Source organism: Strix aluco, chromosome 4 (assembly GCF_031877795.1).
Source record: "Strix aluco isolate bStrAlu1 chromosome 4, bStrAlu1.hap1, whole genome shotgun sequence".
NCBI lineage: Eukaryota > Metazoa > Chordata > Aves > Strigiformes > Strigidae > Strix > Strix aluco.
The window spans coordinates 78,657,717-78,678,632 of record NC_133934.1 but is presented as its reverse complement, the minus strand read 5'-3'; the positions used below and the strand labels follow the sequence as shown (position 1 = coordinate 78,678,632).

Genomic DNA, 20,916 nt, shown 5'->3' with positions numbered 1-20,916 from the left:
CTAGCAGAAAGAGGTAAGGAGGAGAGAGCAGAGAAGGGAGGTGTGTGACTGCACTCCTATTCAAAACCAGTTATGTTTCCACCGTGGATTGAAGCCAGAAAGGGCAGGTGATGAAAAAGAGGAATAACAATTCCTAATAAATCATGAATTTTTCCTCTTTCTTTTCATTACTTTACTATTAAAGAAAGGTAGGACATTCCTGTGGGTGCTTGTTTTATTATTACAAAAATATTAAATTCATAATTGAAGAATTGAATGTGATTCATTTGCATCATGTCATATCTGGCCTGTGCCCATTATTTATAGTTCTCCAGAAATATAGTAAGCTATATTCAGTTGAATTAAACATGTTTTTAAAGAAATTTAAGATTCAAAATAATTAAACAGTTAAGATACCACCTATATTTTCTATTGAAAATGTTTTTGTCTATATTTCCTGTTTTAATAGACTTTCAGGTAACATCATTTATACAGTGTCCCAGATTGTACTGAAGATGATGTTAGAGGTCTGTTCTGGACAACTGGATGGGTCAGAATGGTGGTTTTTGAGAGGAGTTGATGAAATTAATTTCAGTATTTTTGGCTGTGGGATTTTTCACTGTTGGTACTTTTTGGCTATGTGTGAGGTGGTAGCTTTGGTTTTCTTGTAGAGTGATTTTAAAATTTTTATTTTCTTTAAAGAAAGGGAGGAGAACAAAGACAGGCATGTGTACAGCTAAGCACTGCTCCAGACAATTTGTCTTATTGACTGCAGGAAAATTACTGGCATGGCACCAGTGCCCTTCTCAGCCACTTTGAGACTTGGCAAATTCTCCCTAGGCTGTTAGGGTAATGTTTGCATTAGCCTTTTGTAATAAACAGGTATCAGAAAAGTTGCAAAGGTAGATTTATCTTGGCTGCTGAAGGTAGTAGGCTCTTCCTAGACAAATAAAGGGAAATAGCTGAAAATTAATGCTTTATGGAAGAGTACCAGCAGAAAGGTTAAGTTTCCTATCAGGGATATCTAAAACTCTTGACTCAGCCAAACTATTGGTTTCCCCCTATTCACTGACTGGCCTGTTCATAAGCAGTAAAGTGTTACAATGGAAAGTCTCATGAGAGGAAGAGTGGTGGTCTTTGCACTTCTACTCCAAGAACTTGAGAGAGGGAGGGTTCAGTTCCCAGCTTTGCAGCATATTTCGTGTGTGAATAGCAACAGTCTGTCACAGCTATTTCAGTACCTCCAATTGATCCAGGCACCCAGCAGAATTTGGTAGTTTCTACCATGGTTAGTGTTTTCCACTAACCACCACCCACCTGTCTGCTTTAGTATATCCAAAATCCTGCTAGACACCTCCTGGTCTTTAGTATCTAAATACATTTGAAAACCTGGTTTACACCTCCCAGGGGTTTTTGGTAGAGAAATGTCTGACCTGGACCACGAGGACCAGGTCACAGTGCTGCATCGGTGAAGCTTGGGTTGGATATCAGCTTGGAAGGGGATGCTGTTGGAAATGCAAGTTGTCCTCTCATGTCTCCATTGGTGACCAAGCGATCCCTCCCCACCTCCACGAATGTCCCGAGGCAGGCAGTGCTTTGTCCTCCTGCCACAGTCCAAATACAGGTAGCTGTGGGGTTAACAACATGCTGGCTGATTTCCTGGGTTTTCAGCTGAAATTCTGAAACTCCACCCCAGCATTGTCTCTCTGACTTCAGACACCTCCAGTTTCTACCTTTCTTTCTAAATGCCAGTTTGTGATTATTTCATATGCTGTTGTTTCTAGCATGTTTCTACATTAAAATACATCCTGTTGTCCTTAGCTGCTTAGTATAATTCAGGATTTGACTATTGCAAAGCATAGCTTACGTGTAAAAATAGTCTGTATGCTTGTTTGATGAAGTGGAAGAACAGAATATCCCTAATATTAAACCGTAAAAAAGCCTGAAAAGGCATTTAACAAGCTGCCCAATCCCAGATATTTTCAGACTATATTTATCATGTACATAGGGGACATAAAATTATGAAAGGGAAATAGTTTCAGCAGCATGTGATGCAAGTAAAATGAAACAGCACTGTACAGACAGGAAAACTGGTGCAGAGTTAAGGCTTGATAGATTGGTGAAGGGCCCATTTCACAGGGTCATGGCTTCAGAAAGATTGCCAGGACTGTAGGAAGTCCTTGCCCCATCCCATTAGTGGACACCCCTTCGCTGCCTCAGCTGTGGTGACTCGCATCCTTCTGGGGCCATGCTGCAAACTGCTCTGGGGACTGATCTGGGCTGTGTCTGTTTTTTTTGTGGAATAAAACAGTGCTCTTGACTTTAAACTTTGCATCGGTTGACGAGTCCAGCTCCCAGCAGGGGCTCCCAGACATCAGGCTGTGAGGACCCTCCGTCAGCACAGGGCAGCGGGGAAGCTGGGACTATGTCGAGCTGCTCTTGTCCCTGCGGGCTTCTCCTGTTGCCAGCCCCGGGCAAAGGCAGCACCTTCAGGTGGTGAAGCCATGTGGGGATCTGTGATTGAAAGCATTTCTGATCTGAATGCAGAGTTTGGAGGGGCTTTTCTCACAGACTTGTGACCCTGCAAAATGGGCTATGGTAAATGTGCATGGAGTGCTGGATAGCAGGATGCTGGCTGCAGCATGTCTCCCTTTCTGCAGTGCTTACAGCAAATATCCTCTTGATAAGTAGTGCTGGAAATCTGTGTTTATGTCAACCCATGAAACACATTTTACGTATCTCACTGAGATTAGTTTATAGAAACCCTCTCTGTAACTGGTTCCAGTTGAAACCTTTACCAGATCCATCTGATTTACCCCTTGGTAAGCAGGAGGGGAGAGCAGGAGAAAGGGGAGAGCCTTTTTGTCACTGTTTTGCCTTTTGGCAATCACTTGTTTTACTTAAAGTTTCTTTTCTCTCTCTCCTGTCTGATAGGCCTAGAAGATGTTGTAGCAATAATGATTCCTGAACCCAAAGGAAAAGAGATAGTGAGCCTCCTGGAGAGGAACATTACTGTGATGATGTACATAACCATCGGGACACGCAACTTGCAGAAGTATGTCAGCCGGACCTCTGTGGTTTTTGTCTCCATCTCCTTCATTGTGCTGATGATCATCTCACTGGCGTGGCTGGTCTTCTATTACATCCAGCGATTCCGCTACGCAAATGCCAGAGACAGAAATCAGGTGAGCAGTGATGGAATGGCTGTTTGCGTTTTCAAAAAATCACCAAGGGATTCAGCTTAAAAGTTGAGGAAATTGTTAATGTCTGCTAAAAAAGACAAACCAAAACTGAAAACAAGGAAGTGAAAGGAATGCAGATATAAAAATGCCTGTGCTTGGGAAAAGCCAGGATTTCTGTTGATATAGATGGGAGTCAGGAAAAAATAAATTAATAAATAAACACATATATGTATTATGGGTTTTTTCTCCCATGCAAAACACACAAGAAATAGAAAGTTGGTTACGTTTATTAGTAAAAAGATTGCCTTGGTACATATAGCCAAGTGATGTAGAAATGTGTATAACTAATGACTCTTGAGATCAAAATGGTGACTGAAATAGAGTGAAGTATGTGAATGTGTGGAAACAAGGGTTCACAATAAGTGAAGACAGAAAAAAGGAGCAGAAGGTGTTTTCAATTTAATACTTCTTTAGAAGGGTCTTGGGCTTGAAAGGCAAAGGTGTCCTTGTTCTTTTGACAATGATCACTGAATATATAAGTGCTGTAGTGATAGCCACCAATATTATTAAAACATTGCCTTTGGTTTTGGCATCTTGTCCAAACCCCCTGAAAGAGACGCAAAACCTATAGAGCTGGAGAGTAGTCAACAGCAGTGGGAATGAGCCCTAGGTCCTGAGGCCCTCTGGATTTTTAAAGCATTGTGCATCTTTATGGTAGTTCAGCAGTGAATAATAATAGCAATGATAATGATAAATTTAATCTTTTCTTGTCTGGATACAACTATCTTGGCATCAGCAGAACTGTGAAGCTGAGGCTTCTACATTTCATTCTAATGGTACAGTAGAAAATGTTATCAATGTATGAAATCTGAGAAGATAACTGTTTTACTGCAGGGAAAAAAATGCCCTGTAATTCAGAGTTGTTTCTGGACCCTTAATAAATTACTGTCAGGGCAGGGGGGAGGGTTGCCTTGCTTGCTCTGCAGAAAAATTAAAACTGAGAGTGTTAATAATCATCTTGTAGAGAAAACTACTGCCACACACTCTGTAATGTATACTTAATGTATAGGGATCCCTCCCCCATTGAAATTCAGGCATCCTCTGAGATAGAGAGCAGCTGCTCTGTATTTACAGACAGAAAGAATATATTTTTCCTTTTAAATATACAGTATGAAATTTTGGATAGCAAGAATGAGACTATCCCAGCTGGAATTTGAACATCACTGGCAGCAGATTCGCTGTGACTGTAAGGGTTGTGATAATTTTTAGATGCTTTGGCTGCAAAAGCACATGTGTGCCTAATTTATGTATGTGAGTACCGTAAGTGTGCTTTCAATCAAGTAATTATACAGGCAGATTAGCAGTGTAAATAGACATACATAAACATGAAGCCCAGCAAAATAAGAAGCTCATTCAGGTAATATGCTATAGTTTCAAATTGATAGGTTTATATGTTCAAGGAGATTTCCTTTTCAGCATTTTCTTTCCAAAGGTTGACAAGACTAATGTGTGCACAAACAGTTGTCCTGTGCAGACATTTTAATAACTTTGTTGTTATACTAGTTCTGCTCTTGGGAAGAAGAAGCAAACATGCCTCCTAAACAATTATTTATTATTAATTTTTTGCTGAAGCTGTAATAAAGATATGGGACAAACTAGAATTTCTTCATGCTGCAATAAAGATATGGGGCAAACTAGGATTTCTTCATGTACTTTCTTCATCCAGTTATGCCTGACATCTCTTAATCTCTTTATTAGCTCTTTTCCTATGAAAAGCAGTAGCAATATACAGAAAAAGCTCAACCATTTGTGTTAATGAGTTGCTGGGGTTTGGGGTTTTTTTTTTTAGTCCTGCCTATGGAATATAAAAATGTAGGTAGTTTAGAAGAGCTCATCTTGCTCTTACCCTTTTCATAAGGGTTCCTCTCTGTTTCCCCTAAAGTTCTGCTTGTTGGTTGGTTTTTTTGACACATTTTCTTGTAGCACAAGGATGGGATCACAAAGTTCTATGTCAGTATCTTGGATATTCAGATACATACAAGAAAAACTGTGTTGCTTTGTTGGAGCAAAATTCTTTTGTCATTGTGCTCAAAAGCTTTTGACATTATAACTTGCATGTGTTTACGAAGGTATTGTGCTTACTTATTGGAAAGCCTTGCATGTGTTGTAACTACCTTCATTGCTGGCCAGCTTTAGGAAAGATGCTTCCTTCTATTTGTATTTGATGTAGTCGGGCTAAAGTTTATCCGAAGGTTGAAATTTTTGGATAAACAGAGCATCAGATGAAGGGGGAGCCAGCCGGCCTGTTCAGAGAAAGTTGTGTTACCAGTTCCTACCCTGCATTGTGTTAAAATCTGACTGTGTGGACTGACTGCCCTGTTCTGAAAGTGTGAAAAACTGTGACTCATTTATTAGACTTCAGTTAAAATGAAAAAAAAAAAAAAAAAAATTAAAAAGCTTGTATTAATTTTGACATCTGAATGATTTAAAATCCCACAGTTTTAAAACAGGGGCTTGGAGGACCTATGTTTTCTGTGTCAAATAAGAACCTATGTCTACCTCTTTGTTAACCTCTGCCATGCCTGCCCTTCCTAGGTTTGGCTGATACTGGAGTTCCTACCAGGAGCCGTTCAGCCTCCTCTGGATTGATAGTCTGGGCACCGTTTTGAGGGAATGGGACAGTGTGGCTGACTGCAAAATATGACTGGCAGAAAAAGCCGTTCTCTTCAAGCAGGAGGGGTGTTGCACTGTTACATGAAAGCAAGATTTCTGAACATCTTTTCTTGGTCTCTCCAAGTCTCCCTAAATCATCTTCCATTTTGTCTCTTCCAAGCTGACCCATTGCAACTATGTCTTCCTTTCTTGAAAAACATTGTGTGTCCTTTTGTCAAGCCTCATAACCACCTTTGCCTCCTTGTTCTCTTTTATACGGTGACCCTCCTTTCCAGTTCCACTTCCCTTCTTGCACATGGCATAAATTGCTGACCAAGCAGTAAACCCAAAAGGAACTGATTTAATTATCTATCTAGAGTCCAGCTAGTGAAAGAGACAGCTAGAAAGACTGAAGAATCTCCTGGAATCACTTCCTGTGACTTCCCAGTGCCACAAAACCTGGACATACAGCACATACATGTTCAGCCACTACTCTTCCTCACCATGTACGCAAAATCCAGGTTCATGTGACAGAATGAAGACACAGCTTGCTCCAGTTAGGTGCCTGATTTTGATGAGCAGAGAATCAGGACTTCAAGGATTCTTGCTGAATGCCCTGGCCCATTCGTCCCAATGTGGCTGAGAATTAATGCAGTGGAGCACAAAACTGTCTTCCATTATGGACTTGTGCACCTGCAGCCAAGGGTGTCAGCTACAAATATGGTTAGATTTCAATTTTGATTTTAATACATTTCATTTTTAAGGGTATCTCTAGCACAGATGACTGTATGATGCATGTGGAAGTAGAAGATAGGTAGTATTATTCACATGGATGAAAATCCAAGGCCTCCTCTTTTTTTTCCCACCTAACAAGATGTCCAGGAAGTAGGTGGCTGCCCTGATGATACACCCTTTTGATATGAAGAGGATAGATTTGTGTAAGGAAAGCATAAGTAATCTGCTTCCTCAGCGGCTTGTTCCTGGAGCCCTCCTGAAGATGAGAGAGTTTCTCTGTGAAAGACTCTGGGAATTGTTTGCATCAAAAGACATCAGGTTGCAGAGCTAATTGAAAGCAGTTTGGAATTACATGACAAGTTAAATTCTGAAGATAATTCAGCAAAATGTGACTTGCTGTCTCAGCACTGTAACAGCCAAGACACAGGCTTAAGAGGAAAAAAAAAAAAAAATAGCAAACCAGCCCTGTCAGTGTGTCAGATTTCATATTTCACCAGTAATAATAGAGTTCTCTTTTTGTCGTCTGTGAGACATGAGATGGGAAGTTGGTGAGGGGATGATGTTTAAATGCCAGACCTGTTGACCATATTTCTTCCATGTAATTTCTTCCCATTGGTTTCTTGTTGAGAAGAAGTTTTCTGTAAAGTGTTTTGAAACCAGGCAGGCTCCGTGACTTTTGCATGATAGTGAAAGCTAAAGCAGACAGTTATCATTCTGGGGCTGAGGAGGGTCCTATGCATCCTGGGTTAATCTCCAGTGAAGGATCTACTTTAGTATGTGACTGGCAGCATGTGGAGGGTCAAGCAATCATCTAAGAAGGAAGACTGCTGGCCATGGCTTTGAATGAGAGTTTTGAGCCATTGAATAAAGACATCAGTCTTTGAAGCAGTCTTGGAAAGATGCTTCCATGAGGGAGCCTGCAAACTTTATCTGTGGTACAGGAGACGTGTCTGGTAACTTGTCGTGATGGTGCACTTCATTCTGCGCAAGGCGATCTCCTCCCTGCAAAGGTGAACGTTTAGTAAAGCCATTAAGAGAGAAGCATTTACCATCATTTCTCTCCTACAGCACCTATGGTCATTTACAGACAAGCAATGCTTTCCATGCTACTGTCTCTTCTTTTTAACTAGTATCACCACCTCCACAAGACCACTGCATCTGATATGCTTAACTCCTTCCAGTCCAGTACTGAATGTTGCAGCCTTGCTAATGAGATTATGAGATTTATGACTGTAAATCTCTAAGCCTCACTTTAAACCCTTAAACTATTGTAATGCCTCTTATCTTTTAGAGGAAATCATTAGTTAGTGATAGCATGCCTTTTGTTCAAATGAAAGCATCCTTTGAAAGTATAACTTTACGCCGAGATATTCCTGTTCTTTCAAAAACTAAATTATTCTCATTTGCATGTAAGTCATGAACTTGTCTATTTAAGATAGATAAGAGAAAGCAAACATGAAAACAAACAGATCAAAGATGTACATGAGTCTTTAATCTTGTCCTTTCCCCTTGAAGAATGTGCGAAAAAGGACTGAGACATTTCATTAGTTTAAGTAATAATAATGATAAAAAGGAATCACAGGCAATTCCTGAAACAGGACATAATGGCTCTTGTCTTGTTCTATGTTATCAGTCTCTCTTTGATTTACATTAAAGAAACAAATAGCTGGCAAGAAATGTTTCCAACTCTCGTCTGATCCCTTTATTTAAGGGAGACCGTGAGAAAAATGTACCACAGAAAAGTTGTTGTATAACTACAAGATACTCCCTCACATGTAGTAATTAGTTATGCTGGAAAGCTCATATGTAAATCTCATATGATAGCCAAGATTGTTTTCACCTCTTTAGCCAGATCTGAAATTGCTCTCTGCTTTCAGTATTGCATGCGTTTTGTCAGTCTTCCATGTCTTTCCAATCCAATAAGCTTACTCTCTAATTCAGTGATTTTAATTGAATCTGAAGAACAAAGTGGTAATTTATTAATCGTATCTATATGGTGATTAGGTCTCAATTTACAAACGACATCCAGCTTCCTTCTGTTTTTTGCTCTCACCCCGCCCAGCTGGAAACCCTTCCTGCTGACAGGCCCCTCTGAACTCCAGTACAGGCGGTGTTCCCAGCCTGAAAAGTTGAATGTCTTCAGAGTCACCAAAGCCTCTAAGTCTCCCTCCTATCTAACAACACATGGCTGGAAACATGGATGGGGAGGAGAGGTGAAGAGGAACATTTAAGTCATTTATTGGTGACAATTTGCAATGCAATGTATCATCAACTGTTATAAAATTGTGACAAGACATCGGAGTAGGTGTTGCTGCATGAAACTATACAAGAAAGACGTGAAAAAACTGGGGAGAGCCCAGAGGAGGGTCATCAGTACAGTCTGAGGAGAGGCAGAGGGAGCTCAGCTTGGTGAGCGAGGAGGGGAGCAGAGGAGGAGGAAGGGCTCTGCTTGCAGCCCTCAGCTGCATAACGGGTGGTTGGAGAGGGAGCAGAGGCAAACTCTTCTCGGAGGTTCACAGAAAAAGGACAAGGGTAATGGTCAGAAATTACAACAAGAGAAATTCCACTTCTATGTTGGAAAAAAAAAAAAAAAAGACTGTGAGAGTGGTTAAGCACTGGAACAAATTATCCACAGAGGTTGTGAAATCTCCCTTCCTGGAGATATTCAAAACTTGACGGGACACAGCTCTGACTTTGAAGTTGACCCAGCCTTGAGCAGGGGGTGGGAGTACATGCCCTCTCAAAGACCTTTCCAGCCTGTGAGTCTGTCTCCAGATTGCCTGGTTGTTGAGTGAGCAGCCAACTCCTTGGAGCACTGATAGAGGCAGAGGGTGCGGAGGTAGCTCTGCTGAGTGGTGATTGTATGAACTGCCCCTGATTGTATGTTCTCAGCCTCTTGCAAGAGGCAGGCACCTCCATCTTCAACATCTGAGAACAGGGTGTTTTGCGTCAGGCTGTTATTACATACTTTAATCCTGAGTGGCTGTGACCCTGCCAGCACAGTAACAGTGTTTTGGAAATATGGGAGAACAGTCAGAGACATCACGTGGTAAGCAATTCATGGTCCACTGGAGGGAAAGATAGAAAGGCAAAGAACAAGCAGATAGTTATGTATGGATAGAATGTTAACTGCAGGACTACATAGTGCTTTACCTGTAAGAAACTGCAGATGCTTTTGCCTCATTTTTATACCTTACATTGTTCCAATAAAGTAGGCAACTCTGTATTGCAGGAAAAGAGAACACCAGAGAAGATTATTCATGGTTTTTGTGGTTAACAAATTAACAGCTTGCTTTCAGCACTTATATGTTGCTGAAGATCATGAGCTAGTTCTGGAGCAATGTAAGAATAAAGACTTTCTGCATCTTAAAACCAGTGTTCACTTTGCTTACTAGCCCAGACCTCATTTAATAATATATTTTTTTACAAGTGTCATTAAAAAAAGAGAGGGAAGAAGTAGGATATCCAAACAGTGGACTTGTTACATACATTACTACTCACTGGAATAGTAAAGGTGCTGTAGTGTAGTATCATGCTGGGCTCACATGCAGTCTGCACTGGAACTCCATTAGAGTAGCTTTGCCTTATCGGCTGTGGGTTACCAGCAAGCCCAAGAATACCTACTGTGCCCTTATTTTGAATAACAGTATGACTGACATCATCTGTTTATATTTATGCAGCACTGTCCCGTTTCATGTACAATCACTTCAGATTATTAAGAAGCCTAGGGAGAAAAGGTGATGATTTCTGCATGAAGAGATACTCTTTGCTTAAGAGCAAATTTTGTATTACAGCGCCGGCTTGGAGATGCTGCAAAGAAAGCAATCAGCAAGCTACAAGTCAGAACAATCAGGAAAGGTGATAAGGTAATTTTTCAGATTGCTCATTACCAAATGAAAGTCTGTGCTAAGGATTCCTTCAGACCACTGGGACAATGAGGCAGAACAGAAATGGCAATTGCTTATTTAGCTACTGTGTCCTTGAGGCGCGGGAAGAATACTGGTAAGCAATTTACGGATGGAATGGAGTAAAGAGAGAAGAAGGTGATTCTGTGAAGATGCAGAAAAACCTGAAAGTTAAAACACGCTAACTAAATCTGCATGCTTCCCGGGGCAAGTTTCCAACTGGGAAACATCTTGGAAAATCTGACTTGCTTGTCTTGAAATGCATTATTGGATTTGCAGCATGCATCGGTGACAGTTTTACTTTGTCACATAGGCTCTTGTATGAAGAGATTAGCTGACAAAATCAAAAAATGAAAATGATGAATGTTCTCTTTCCTGTAGGAAACTGAGCCAGACTTTGATAACTGTGCTGTTTGTATTGAAGGCTACAAGCCCAATGATGTTGTCAGAATTTTGCCTTGCAGGTAAGTTGAAGGTTGCAGCTCTGATAGTCTCTCTACTTCAAGACAGGCTCTGTTCTCACAGTATCACACTGATGAGAGCTTTGGGAGGGAAGAGTGAGTTTATCATTTTGATTTATTCAAAATCTGTTGGTAAAGATATCTGAAGTGCCTCTTTATTCAACTGAAAGTATTCATGGTGGCGAGAATATGAGTTTAGTATGATAGTCAGAACTTTTCTCTGATCTGGGCCTATTACAAAGTCTTCAGTAGGATTTTTAAACTAAAAGTTTTGATTCCTCTGTTATCCTCACTGGTTTTATATCAGTCCAGAATAAGTGTCTTAGAAGAATTTGCCCCTGACTTCAAGGTGAGCTCTGGGCACAGCAGCCAGGGCAGAGCAGGCTCCCGCTCCCCGTGGAGCTACTTCTTTTCCTGGGCCATGTCCAGGTGCTGACAAAGGTATGACTTCTATCCAAAAAACCCCCAGCCATTAAAAGAGATAGGCTGAGTAGAAACAGTAAAGCAGAAAGAGAATGTGACAAAGACCACGTTATCTGTTGCTGCCATGAAAATATTCTCAGGCATGTGGGACATGGAGGTGACAAGAAGAGCTTTGCAGCTTGTTCTTTCTCTTTTCTTCCCCTCATGTGAATGTGCCCTGTGCAGCACATACGCTCGCAGTGATGCGACACAGGAGTGCAGCCTCTTGCCACCTGTAACAGCTGTACTCGTTTCTCTGTGCCATTGTATTGTCATCTGTGAAGTGTTGGCTAATGAAGGATTTCTCTGAGGAAATAGGTTTCTTAGGAAATTTCCTCAGAACAGTGGTTCCCCTAGGAGAACAAGAGCAAATGTTTGATTTCCCTAGAAATAGGAATCTCAAGTGCTGTGCATACAGAGCAGAAATTTTTTTTTAATAGAGTTTCTTTCTTCTCCTGCAGACATGTTCACTGGCTTGAGAAACTGAAATATTTGTTTCTTTTCCTCCTATGTTGTTCCCTAGTAGATATTTGAATGTTACAAGCTGTCCATTTCTGTTCATTTATGTGACTCGTTAAATCTGTTTACTGCCATCACTAAATGGCAAACAAAAAGCAGTAGATTAATCATAAATTTGACCTACTGTAAATCCCCCACAATGACAAATTGCATGTGAGCTCTTTTTTTTTTTCTATGAACACACACAAAAGCATCACTTCATGAAGCAGAAATACAGACAAATGAGAAATTACCAGAAAATGTGGACCTTCGTTTGCCATCAAGCCTGTTTTCATGGAAGCATAATAAAATTGGAAATTTTGCATGATAGAGATAGGCAGTTTTTGGACGTAGTTATACAACAGCAAAAAATATGTCTAAGCTCTAGCTTTCACTTGTGTCTTGCCTCATAATTCAGTGAGGCTCCAGTCAGACTTTGTCATCGACAGTGTTGAGTCAAGCAGAGTGAATAGGAAACGCATAGTTAACAGGTGATGTTCAGTTCTTGGCTGACTTAAAAGGTTGCCTAGAAAATGACTCATGCTAAAAGGGTAGCAGCAGCAGAACAGTCTTGTAAAATACTCACAGTTCGAGCCTCAGCAGTTTTGAATTCTAAAAACTCTTTCTCAAGCAGCTACTTCCCAAACCCTGGCTTTCCTGCTATACAAATTGTGAGGGCAGTATTTTACACATTTGCACGGGTTTGGACTTCCAAAACAGGAAATGGTAGTCATGATTCTTTCTGCTGTCTCATCTCCTCATCCAAAAAGGAAAAAAAAAAAAAAAAAGTGGATTAATTTCTCTCTCTGTTAAGTGAGTAGGAGAGTGTTATATCTTCATAAAGACCTGCAGTCTCTGTTGCTTTCTTCCTCCAGCATCCTCAGTTAAACTGTGTGCAGTTTCTAGTATGGGAACCTCATTAGACTGCTGTTTAATAAGAGGCTGGCATTTCACCAAGCCTTACAGAAGCCAGCACCATGTGACACCAGTGCTGGCTGACCTTAGTGTTTCTATCCAGGAGGTGCTCAAGATGTAGAACTTTTTACCTGTAAAGCCAAATATGCCCCAAGAACTGCACATGAAAGATGCTGCTTTCTACTGCAGGCAGTACTGGGAAAACCACTGCTAGCAGGCACACTCTGTATAAAAGCCCTGTATATCTTGAGATTTATTTTTAAGGCTGGCGGAGCCTGAATCTGCTAAGAAGTTGGTACCAAAAGTCCACTAGCAAATATTGCAGTGGATGAGCTCTGAAGTTGTGTAGATACTTGTTTACTAGTACATACACTGTTTCCCCAAATGTCCTCTCTTTCCTGCTGGCAGAGAGCCGGCACTGGGATAGCCTGTTGTTATGTATCCCACTCTGGAGAGCTAGGAGGAAAATTCCAGTTAACTTGTGCTTCTTCCTCTCTGTCCTCTTTAGCCAGCTCCCACAACTGACTGTATTAATAAACCTCACTCTACAGAATGTATTAAATAAATAAGAACTGACACTTGATAAAAAAAAAAGTGTTGGCTTGCAGCTGACTTTATGTTTAATGGTAGCAGGCATCACTGAAGTTATCTTTGAGGGCACTGACACAACATCAAATGTAACCAAGTTCATTGTTCCCAGAGTGACATCTCTTGTCATAGCCCTAGTTCCTGCTTGTCCTCTATCTCTAGCTTCAAAACACCTTCGTCTTTTCTGCTCTGGCTTTGGAGAAGTTACTGGTGCTGCTGCTCCCAGTGTGTGCCTTTTACTAAACTTTTACTAACTTTACTAAACTTCTACAGAGAGGCAAGACAGTTCTTTCAACGTCATCTCTACTGAGTTCTTCATAAGATCTTTTTTTGGTTGTTTCATTTCTGACACCAATAAATGCACTTTCTGACCCCGTTCCAGCTCGTTCCCTTCCCCTGAACTTTCACTCCACGAACAACTGTGATTTCAGAGACTGCTTCACTCCTTTCTCTTTTTATTAGCTTTCTGTGAAAATTATTTCATCACACACATTTTTCCCTTTCCCTTCCTGTCAGTTACCCTCATCATCATCTTCTTTTGTCCTTCCTTCTTCCTCAAAAATAAACAACTAATACTGCACATGCACCCCCCAGAAGCCCAAACCTTCTCATTGGATACTGCCGGGCTGCTCAGTCTCTCACCAAAACCCTTCTCAATCCTCTGCTTCAGCCCTATGTCTGTCCCAGGCAACTGATGCTCTTAGAGTCCCTAGGGAGGTACCTCTCTTTGTGCTTTTGCCTCCTCTTCTCTTCGTTCATGCTTTTCTTCTGAGAAAAATTACATTACTGCTAGGTTTGTTTGCATGCAGTTTGGAAAGTTGGGGCTAGGAGTAGAAGGTGGGAGAAGAACAGTTTCCCTTACCCTGGAAAAAAAGCTTCTCAAAATTGTTGGCAAGCTGAAAGCTTTACAATAGTTTTACATCAAATTATTGTTATAATTTTGGGCTGAGCCTGAAATGAAATTATTTTTTTTGCATGATTAAAATTGCAGCTTTAAAGAAAATTTAAATACATTTCAATTTAGATAATAGTAAATGAAATGCTCTGGGATTTTGAGGTTCTTCTTCTTCCTGTGCGCTCTGTGAGCTTTACACAGCCGGGTGCAGTTGCAGAGTCGCAGAAGAGCACAGGAGGGATCCCAGGAGGCCACCACCTCTGGAACAGCGACAGGGGCACTGGCCGTGCACGTGTCATTCTTGGGAGTTTTTTCCAACACACTCTGCAGTCTCCCAAGATGAAGACTCTGCAAATTCCACTGATAATTTACTTCAGTGCTTCGCTACCCTGACTGTGGTGAAGCTTTTCCTATTGTGTAACCTGGATCTCACTTGCTGTAGTTTAAACACGTCCAAAATGTGACCAAAATTTGGTGTGTCTTACCCCTAGGAGAGGTGAAGGACAGTTGTTTCCTTTCTCCTTATGGAAGCCTTCGTTTTGTATGAGGATTGTTACAACATCTCCTTTCCTTCCGCCTTCCTCTCTCTCAACTAATCAATTACAATTCTTTTGAGAAACTTTTCAACCCATCCAAATCAAGATAGTTTTGCAATGCATGTGGTTACACACAACAGAAAAGAAAAAACATATTTTTTTTCCAGCTCTGACTTTGCCAAAGCCATGTCCTGACCCTGTGCTTGAAACTTCTCTCTTACTGTCTCCCTGTATGGGTCATTACTTCTGAACTCATCCATGACGCCTCTACCCTCTCCTTCCTTTTAAACCTTGCATCAGGCAGAACTGCAGAGGGAGAGAGATTTTTGTTGCAGTTGATCTTTTTACATCTTTGTCTTACCATGTGACAGTGAAATATTGCAATTGCTCTCTGATCTTACTTTGTGCTGACCCTTATTTTGCCTCAGTTTGGATGATAAACCTATCAGGACATTAAACAATTCACAATTTGTTGAAAGCCATAAGCAGTTATATAGTGCTGTAGCTAATAACGAATAAAGCAAATCCAAATCTGCATAGCCTGCCACCTCACTTCTCTGCACAAATGTTTATATGTTCAAAAATAGATACTATGAGCTCTCTAATTATATAATTGGTACAAAAATTTTAAAATGCAAATCTTTGTCTGATTTTCAGTAAAGTTCCATTTTTCTGTAGATTTCTGTCAAATAATCAAGTTCCTTTTGTTGTACATATTAAATCTGAAATTAACAGAGCCATAGTGCACTGTGCTAATTTAGTATTGAGAAGTGCAAAGTGACATGATCTGTCATGTATTTAAATTACTCAGCATTGGTAGAATTTCATTTAAAATATTGTTTATTGAAGGCAACTTTGGGAACACTAAGCTTCAGTTTTTAAAGTCTCTAAGGCATGGAAGTTCCAAACTTTTGGTTATTAACAAACATTATAAAATGCTGCAATATGAACCACAGCTTGACTGAGGCTTGCAAAGCTTGAACTTGAAAACAAATGGGGACTTTCTAGTCTATGGTAAAATGGCTTGGTAGAAGTTACGTACTTTTTATCCAAAAGAGGTTTTGGAAATCTGTTTGTTTCAAGAGAATAATAAATATCTCGGATCTTTTAAATGTACTGATTATTTTGGCACAAACGTGCTTCAGATGTTTGCCATTAAGCATATTTGTTTATGAACTTGAGTATAAAATTAGAGAAAACCAATCACAATCAAGAATTTCATTGTTATTTCAAATAGCTGAAAAGCAAGACATTGACTTTCGCTACCCTCCGTGAATTAACACACCCAAGGAATTCTGTTGGTTAGACTTCTAAATGTAAAATTACCCGTGTCTGAGGACTGTATCTTTATGCTTTCACCTGTTTGGAATACGTGCCTGATGATGTGCTGAGTATGTCCCTCCTGAGATAAAAGGAAGGGTTATGCAGGACAGAGACCGAAATGTGGTGCATTGTGGTTTTATCCAGTAAGGCAAGTCTTGTTTAGAAGGAGGTTTGCAAACTTCAGTAGCCTTAGTAAAGCAGTGCTTTAAACTTCAAGTATCACGATACTTCATTTGTGTTAATCATGTTGACGTACAGGATCAGATGAGGTTTGACAAAGTTTGGTATTGCAGCCAACTGATATAATTAGACTAGGTCAAACTTCCAAGAACAGATTTGCCTTTTCCCATAGTTGTGTGAAGTCAGACCAGGCACAGGAATGCGATAATTTGCCATGTAGCTTTGTTTCACAAAGGACCTGTTTCTTCTAGAAGTAGTGAGAAAAATCATTGCAGTGAAAAGAATAAGATCCTGAGATTTCACACAGTTGGGGCTTTGAATTTCTAGTGTTATTTAGGACCGAAGCCAGCTAGTAAGCCAGCCAGCCAGTATGTGGGCCGATATCGTGTTAGTAAGAGCCAGGGTTGCAAATCGATATTGGTGAAAGTATCTTCCATCAAGCTGAAAGGCCGTATGTGTCTTGTTGTGTGAGAGAAGCCGCGACACAATACAGCAGCTGACCCATTCAGCTGAATGCTTAAATATTTAAAATTATTTTGGTGCATTAAGCGATTCTGGCTTTCTCAGAGATTGCATTTCCTCACGGAGGCTGGTCTGTGCCCTGCTCCAGGCAGAACCTCGGGCAGCTGTGAGCTGCGTCCCCCTCCAGTTACCTGGTGGGTTTGTATGGCTGTGCTCTACGAGTGATGCGCTGGGGCAGCGACAGCCCAGGGAAACGCGGGCTGGGGACTGCTCTAATGTAAAAGTTCAAGCAGACTGAAACGTGACGTTCAGGCTCTGCCAAGTAAAATGTGAGACACCTGTTGCAAGCCTTAGAAAGGAAATTTAGAGCTGATCTGTATGGTGTTTCAAAAGAAGCAAATTAGTCTTAGTTGGCACCTTTTGTGTATGTATATTTAGCCTCATATTTCAGAATAAAATATCCTCTTTCAATTTTGCTTAAGTTGCTATTAAGTTATATTAGGCAGTTGGACTAAGGTCCCTTCCAACCAAACTATTCTATTCAGTTAATTGATTAAAAAAGATTTTTAGGAAGGCAAGTCAATTTTCAGTTTCCTACATGCCAGTGCAATTTCTGAGGTGATGTGCATGGTAGGAAACTTTCCTTCTTTTCTTCAGGAGGGGTGAGACTGAACAAACTTCACTGCCTTGGGCTGAGTGCTGACTGCTCTACTTGGCCTACTGAATGATGTTTCTTAAATCCAGAGCCCCACATTCCTGCATTTTATAACATTTGTCCTCTGTAACCCACAGGGTAACAGAATATGCTCACAAGAGAAAATACAATCTGTCAGTCAGATACACACACTAAATATCTCTATATTCAATCTCAGTTTGTCTCTGGCGAGGCTAGGCAAGAAGCTTTCAGTTCCTCCATGTGGATGATGTCTAAGAAAAGTGGCCCCCAGCAGCCTCGAGGCTCTGGTAGTTGCTTGGTGGTCACTTCAGAGCGAGCACAGGATTCAGAACAACCCCTTCAAGACTGGAATTGTGTAGGAGCTCACTCTGATGGGCAGCTTCTAAAGAGCAGGAAAGTCAGGAAGAATGTTTTTAAAATGCTTGCACTCTGCTGAATTCAGAAGCAGCATCTGGTACTAAGTGGTAAATTGTGCCGTGATGGAGTTGAATTAAAATATCCTGTTTTTCATTGCAGGCATCTTTTCCACAAGTCCTGTGTAGACCCCTGGCTGCTAGACCATCGTACCTGCCCAATGTGTAAAATGAATATTCTAAAAGCTCTAGGGATCCCGGTAAGCACGTTGCAGAGCAGCCGGTTGGGGCAGAAGGGAAACACCTGCTACTTGGGTATATCCCTAGCCCTTTGCCTGTCTGTTCCCATCCTACTCTTCATGTTATGTTATTGATTTTTTAAAGGGAGTACAAGCTGAAATGTCTGACTCTACGTACTTTCCTGCACCCCGCTTTTATTAGCAAGGAAGAGTGTGTGTATGGGGTTGGTTGGGTGTTGGGATTTGTGTGTCTGTCATTGCCTGCTTTGTGGAGCAGAGGATTGTTTACTGGTGTTTTGGTGTATTTATAGATTCTTTCACATAGCTTTTGTTTGTGTTTTAAATCAGGACTGGATTTATTTTTTAATCATGCTCTCAGTTCAAATCTCGAAGCAGAAGGTCTGTAAATAAAATTTTCCCTGCTATACTAGTTGAGGACAACCAATTGTTCATTCTGGGGAGCCAAATCTTTTTTCTGTCAGATTTCTCTTAAAGTCTATTTGTAGCAAGCTCTGTATTCCGAATTCCAATTAGGGAGCATTTCTCCCAGTAACTAACGCATGTGGCAGACCACATGACATACAAGAAATTGTTAAGCTCTTTGTTTTTTGAAACATTCAGACATGGTTAGAAGCTGCCAAAGCAATTGATCTTTTTAGGTTGCGTGTTTACATTCAGAAAGTCCATGTCCTGTCTGCCATCCAGTTTCCTAACCTCAGCGATCACAGAGATCAGGGGCTTCACCAGGAAGAAGTGAGTCACTTTCTCACACTGGGCGAGGCTTGCCACGTGATAGTGAAGTTCAGTACTGACACACCACCGGTCGATGCATTAACAGGTGCTGTAAATACCCTCCCTGCTTACAGACGGTGGCATGCCAGCTCACATAGGAAAGAGCTATATAAAGTAAAATAGCTCATGTGAGCATATTGGGGGAGCTGATGCAGCCATTCCCCAAGAGTTCATTTTTGTGGAGACGAGGAAGCTAAGCAGGTTGCTGCAAAAAAGGTTCTGTAGCAAGTGGTGAAGTATGTTTTTACTGAAGTAGGCAGATATGTTAATCAACCTAATATAATCCAAGCTAAAAACATGCAATGGGAAAAATAAAGTAGAGCATTGTAGTTAGGGTAACATGTCATTACAGTTGGGCTATTTCTTCTGCTAAGCATGTATATTATCTTTAGAATATTAAAAGATGATACAACTTAAATCAGTATTTGAGATGTCAGAAAAGGCCAGAATGAAGGCTGGCTCTGCCATTCAGCATCTCTGCGCTTAGGCTTAAATACAGGAGTTTTTCCCCAGGTTCTATGTCTTAGTTCACAAGCCTGCCAGTGAGCAGTTACCCAGGATTTTGACACCTCTTCTCCATACCCAGTATACTGTTCATGGCTTGTTTCTGCACCATGCAGGACCACACAATTTCTGCTCTCACACTGGTCTGCTCACATTTTTGCCCAGGCATTTCATTAACATGCTCTTCATCAGCTTTATGATCGAAGGGATATAGACAAATTAGATCTCAGCTTTTTGGAGGCCTGCAGTGAGGTGTTAAGGTCTTTTCAGAAAGTTTAGTACCATTAGTATTTACACCCAGAATATGGCTCTCACTGACTTCACTGGCAGCTGCTGAAGTCTAAGCGTGTCCACAGACTGTCTGAGGCTGCGTACATCGAGGGGAAGAGAAAACATGCCCCAAAGCTATGTGTCAAGGTTTTGTTTACATGACTCTCTTTTACTACATATGAACCGTGGTGGGTAAAAATCCTAATTGCCAGGAATAATTAAAAGCACGATTCAGTTTCCTCAGCCATTGTTTCTCTTCTCACAGCTCCGTGTCTTGTTCTCTCTATATGGCGCAGCAGAAGGGGGATTCATCCTGCTCCCTTCACTGAGAGCTTCCACATGGAGCTTCTGTGGAAATAATTTACTGGGCATGTAATTAAAGATACTGCTGTAACCAACATAAACAAGTGGGTCAAATTAAGATTTCAGAATCAGCCTTAGTGCTGGTCTGTCTTAACACTAAAAATCAAGCACTTGGATGTTAATCTTCCACTCACAAAGTTTGTTTAGAGGATTTTATTATATGAATTTCTGTAAAAATTTTCCTAGGTTGTTCTAAAAGACAACAAACTGAAAACAGCCTGCTCCATCATTCAGAGGAAGCATGGTGGCTCCCACGCGCATGGATCATTGGGTTAGGTTCATGAAGGGAGAGCTGCATGCTAGAGCCTTACTTACCCCTCGAGGTGGCTTACAGTAGGAGCTGTTGACTACGGGAACTGGGAGCAGATGGTAGCCTTCATGTCAGGGGGTTCCTCTGGCTGTCAGCAAAGGAAGTAGGAGTCTAAGAGCATCTGGTAGCTTTGGGGTTAAAAACTCCTATACTGCTATCAGTTGCTCCTCTTCCTCTGTTTTCTCTGCCTTGTCTTTCTAAAATGTGCTTCAACTCCTGTCTCTTCTTCTCCTACCTCATGCCCTTTCCAGCTTCTCCTCTGCATAACCCCTCCTGCTCAACCTTTATTCTTTGAGCTCCTGCCCTAGTGTCGCTGCTCGCGCTCCCTGCTCAGCTCACAGGACCTGTTCTCCACCCAGACAGAAATTGTGTGTCCTCACCCTTCTCACTGCCTGCCACCAGCTGAGGGCAGCCCCCGGGTGGCATTGGTCCGTGGGCTGCTTTCTGGTGCCACCGTGAGCTTGCAAGCACCATGCAAAGCCTCTTCTCTTTGGAGACTGTAGTTGTGGGTCCAGAGTAAGCCACCAGCCTCTATCAGCACACATGAACTGGTATTTTCAGAGGCTCATAACTCAGCCAGATGTTAGTAGGCTGTCGTGGGAAAGGACATTTCTCTGGAAGAAGCTGTAAAGCTCT

General features: G+C 41.2%; 1 protein-coding gene across 1 annotated transcript in view; it reads left to right on the top strand.

Annotated features, from left to right (window-relative positions):
• The window catches only part of RNF150 (ring finger protein 150), a 125,760-nt gene that overhangs the window by 67,917 nt on the left and 36,927 nt on the right, over positions 1-20,916 (top strand). The window contains exons 2-5 of the mRNA XM_074823713.1: positions 2,914-3,164; positions 10,343-10,414; positions 10,835-10,917; positions 17,966-18,062. Coding sequence (XP_074679814.1) covers positions 2,914-3,164; positions 10,343-10,414; positions 10,835-10,917; positions 17,966-18,062 — 503 coding nt within the window. The remainder of the gene's footprint in view (positions 1-2,913; positions 3,165-10,342; positions 10,415-10,834; positions 10,918-17,965; positions 18,063-20,916) is intronic.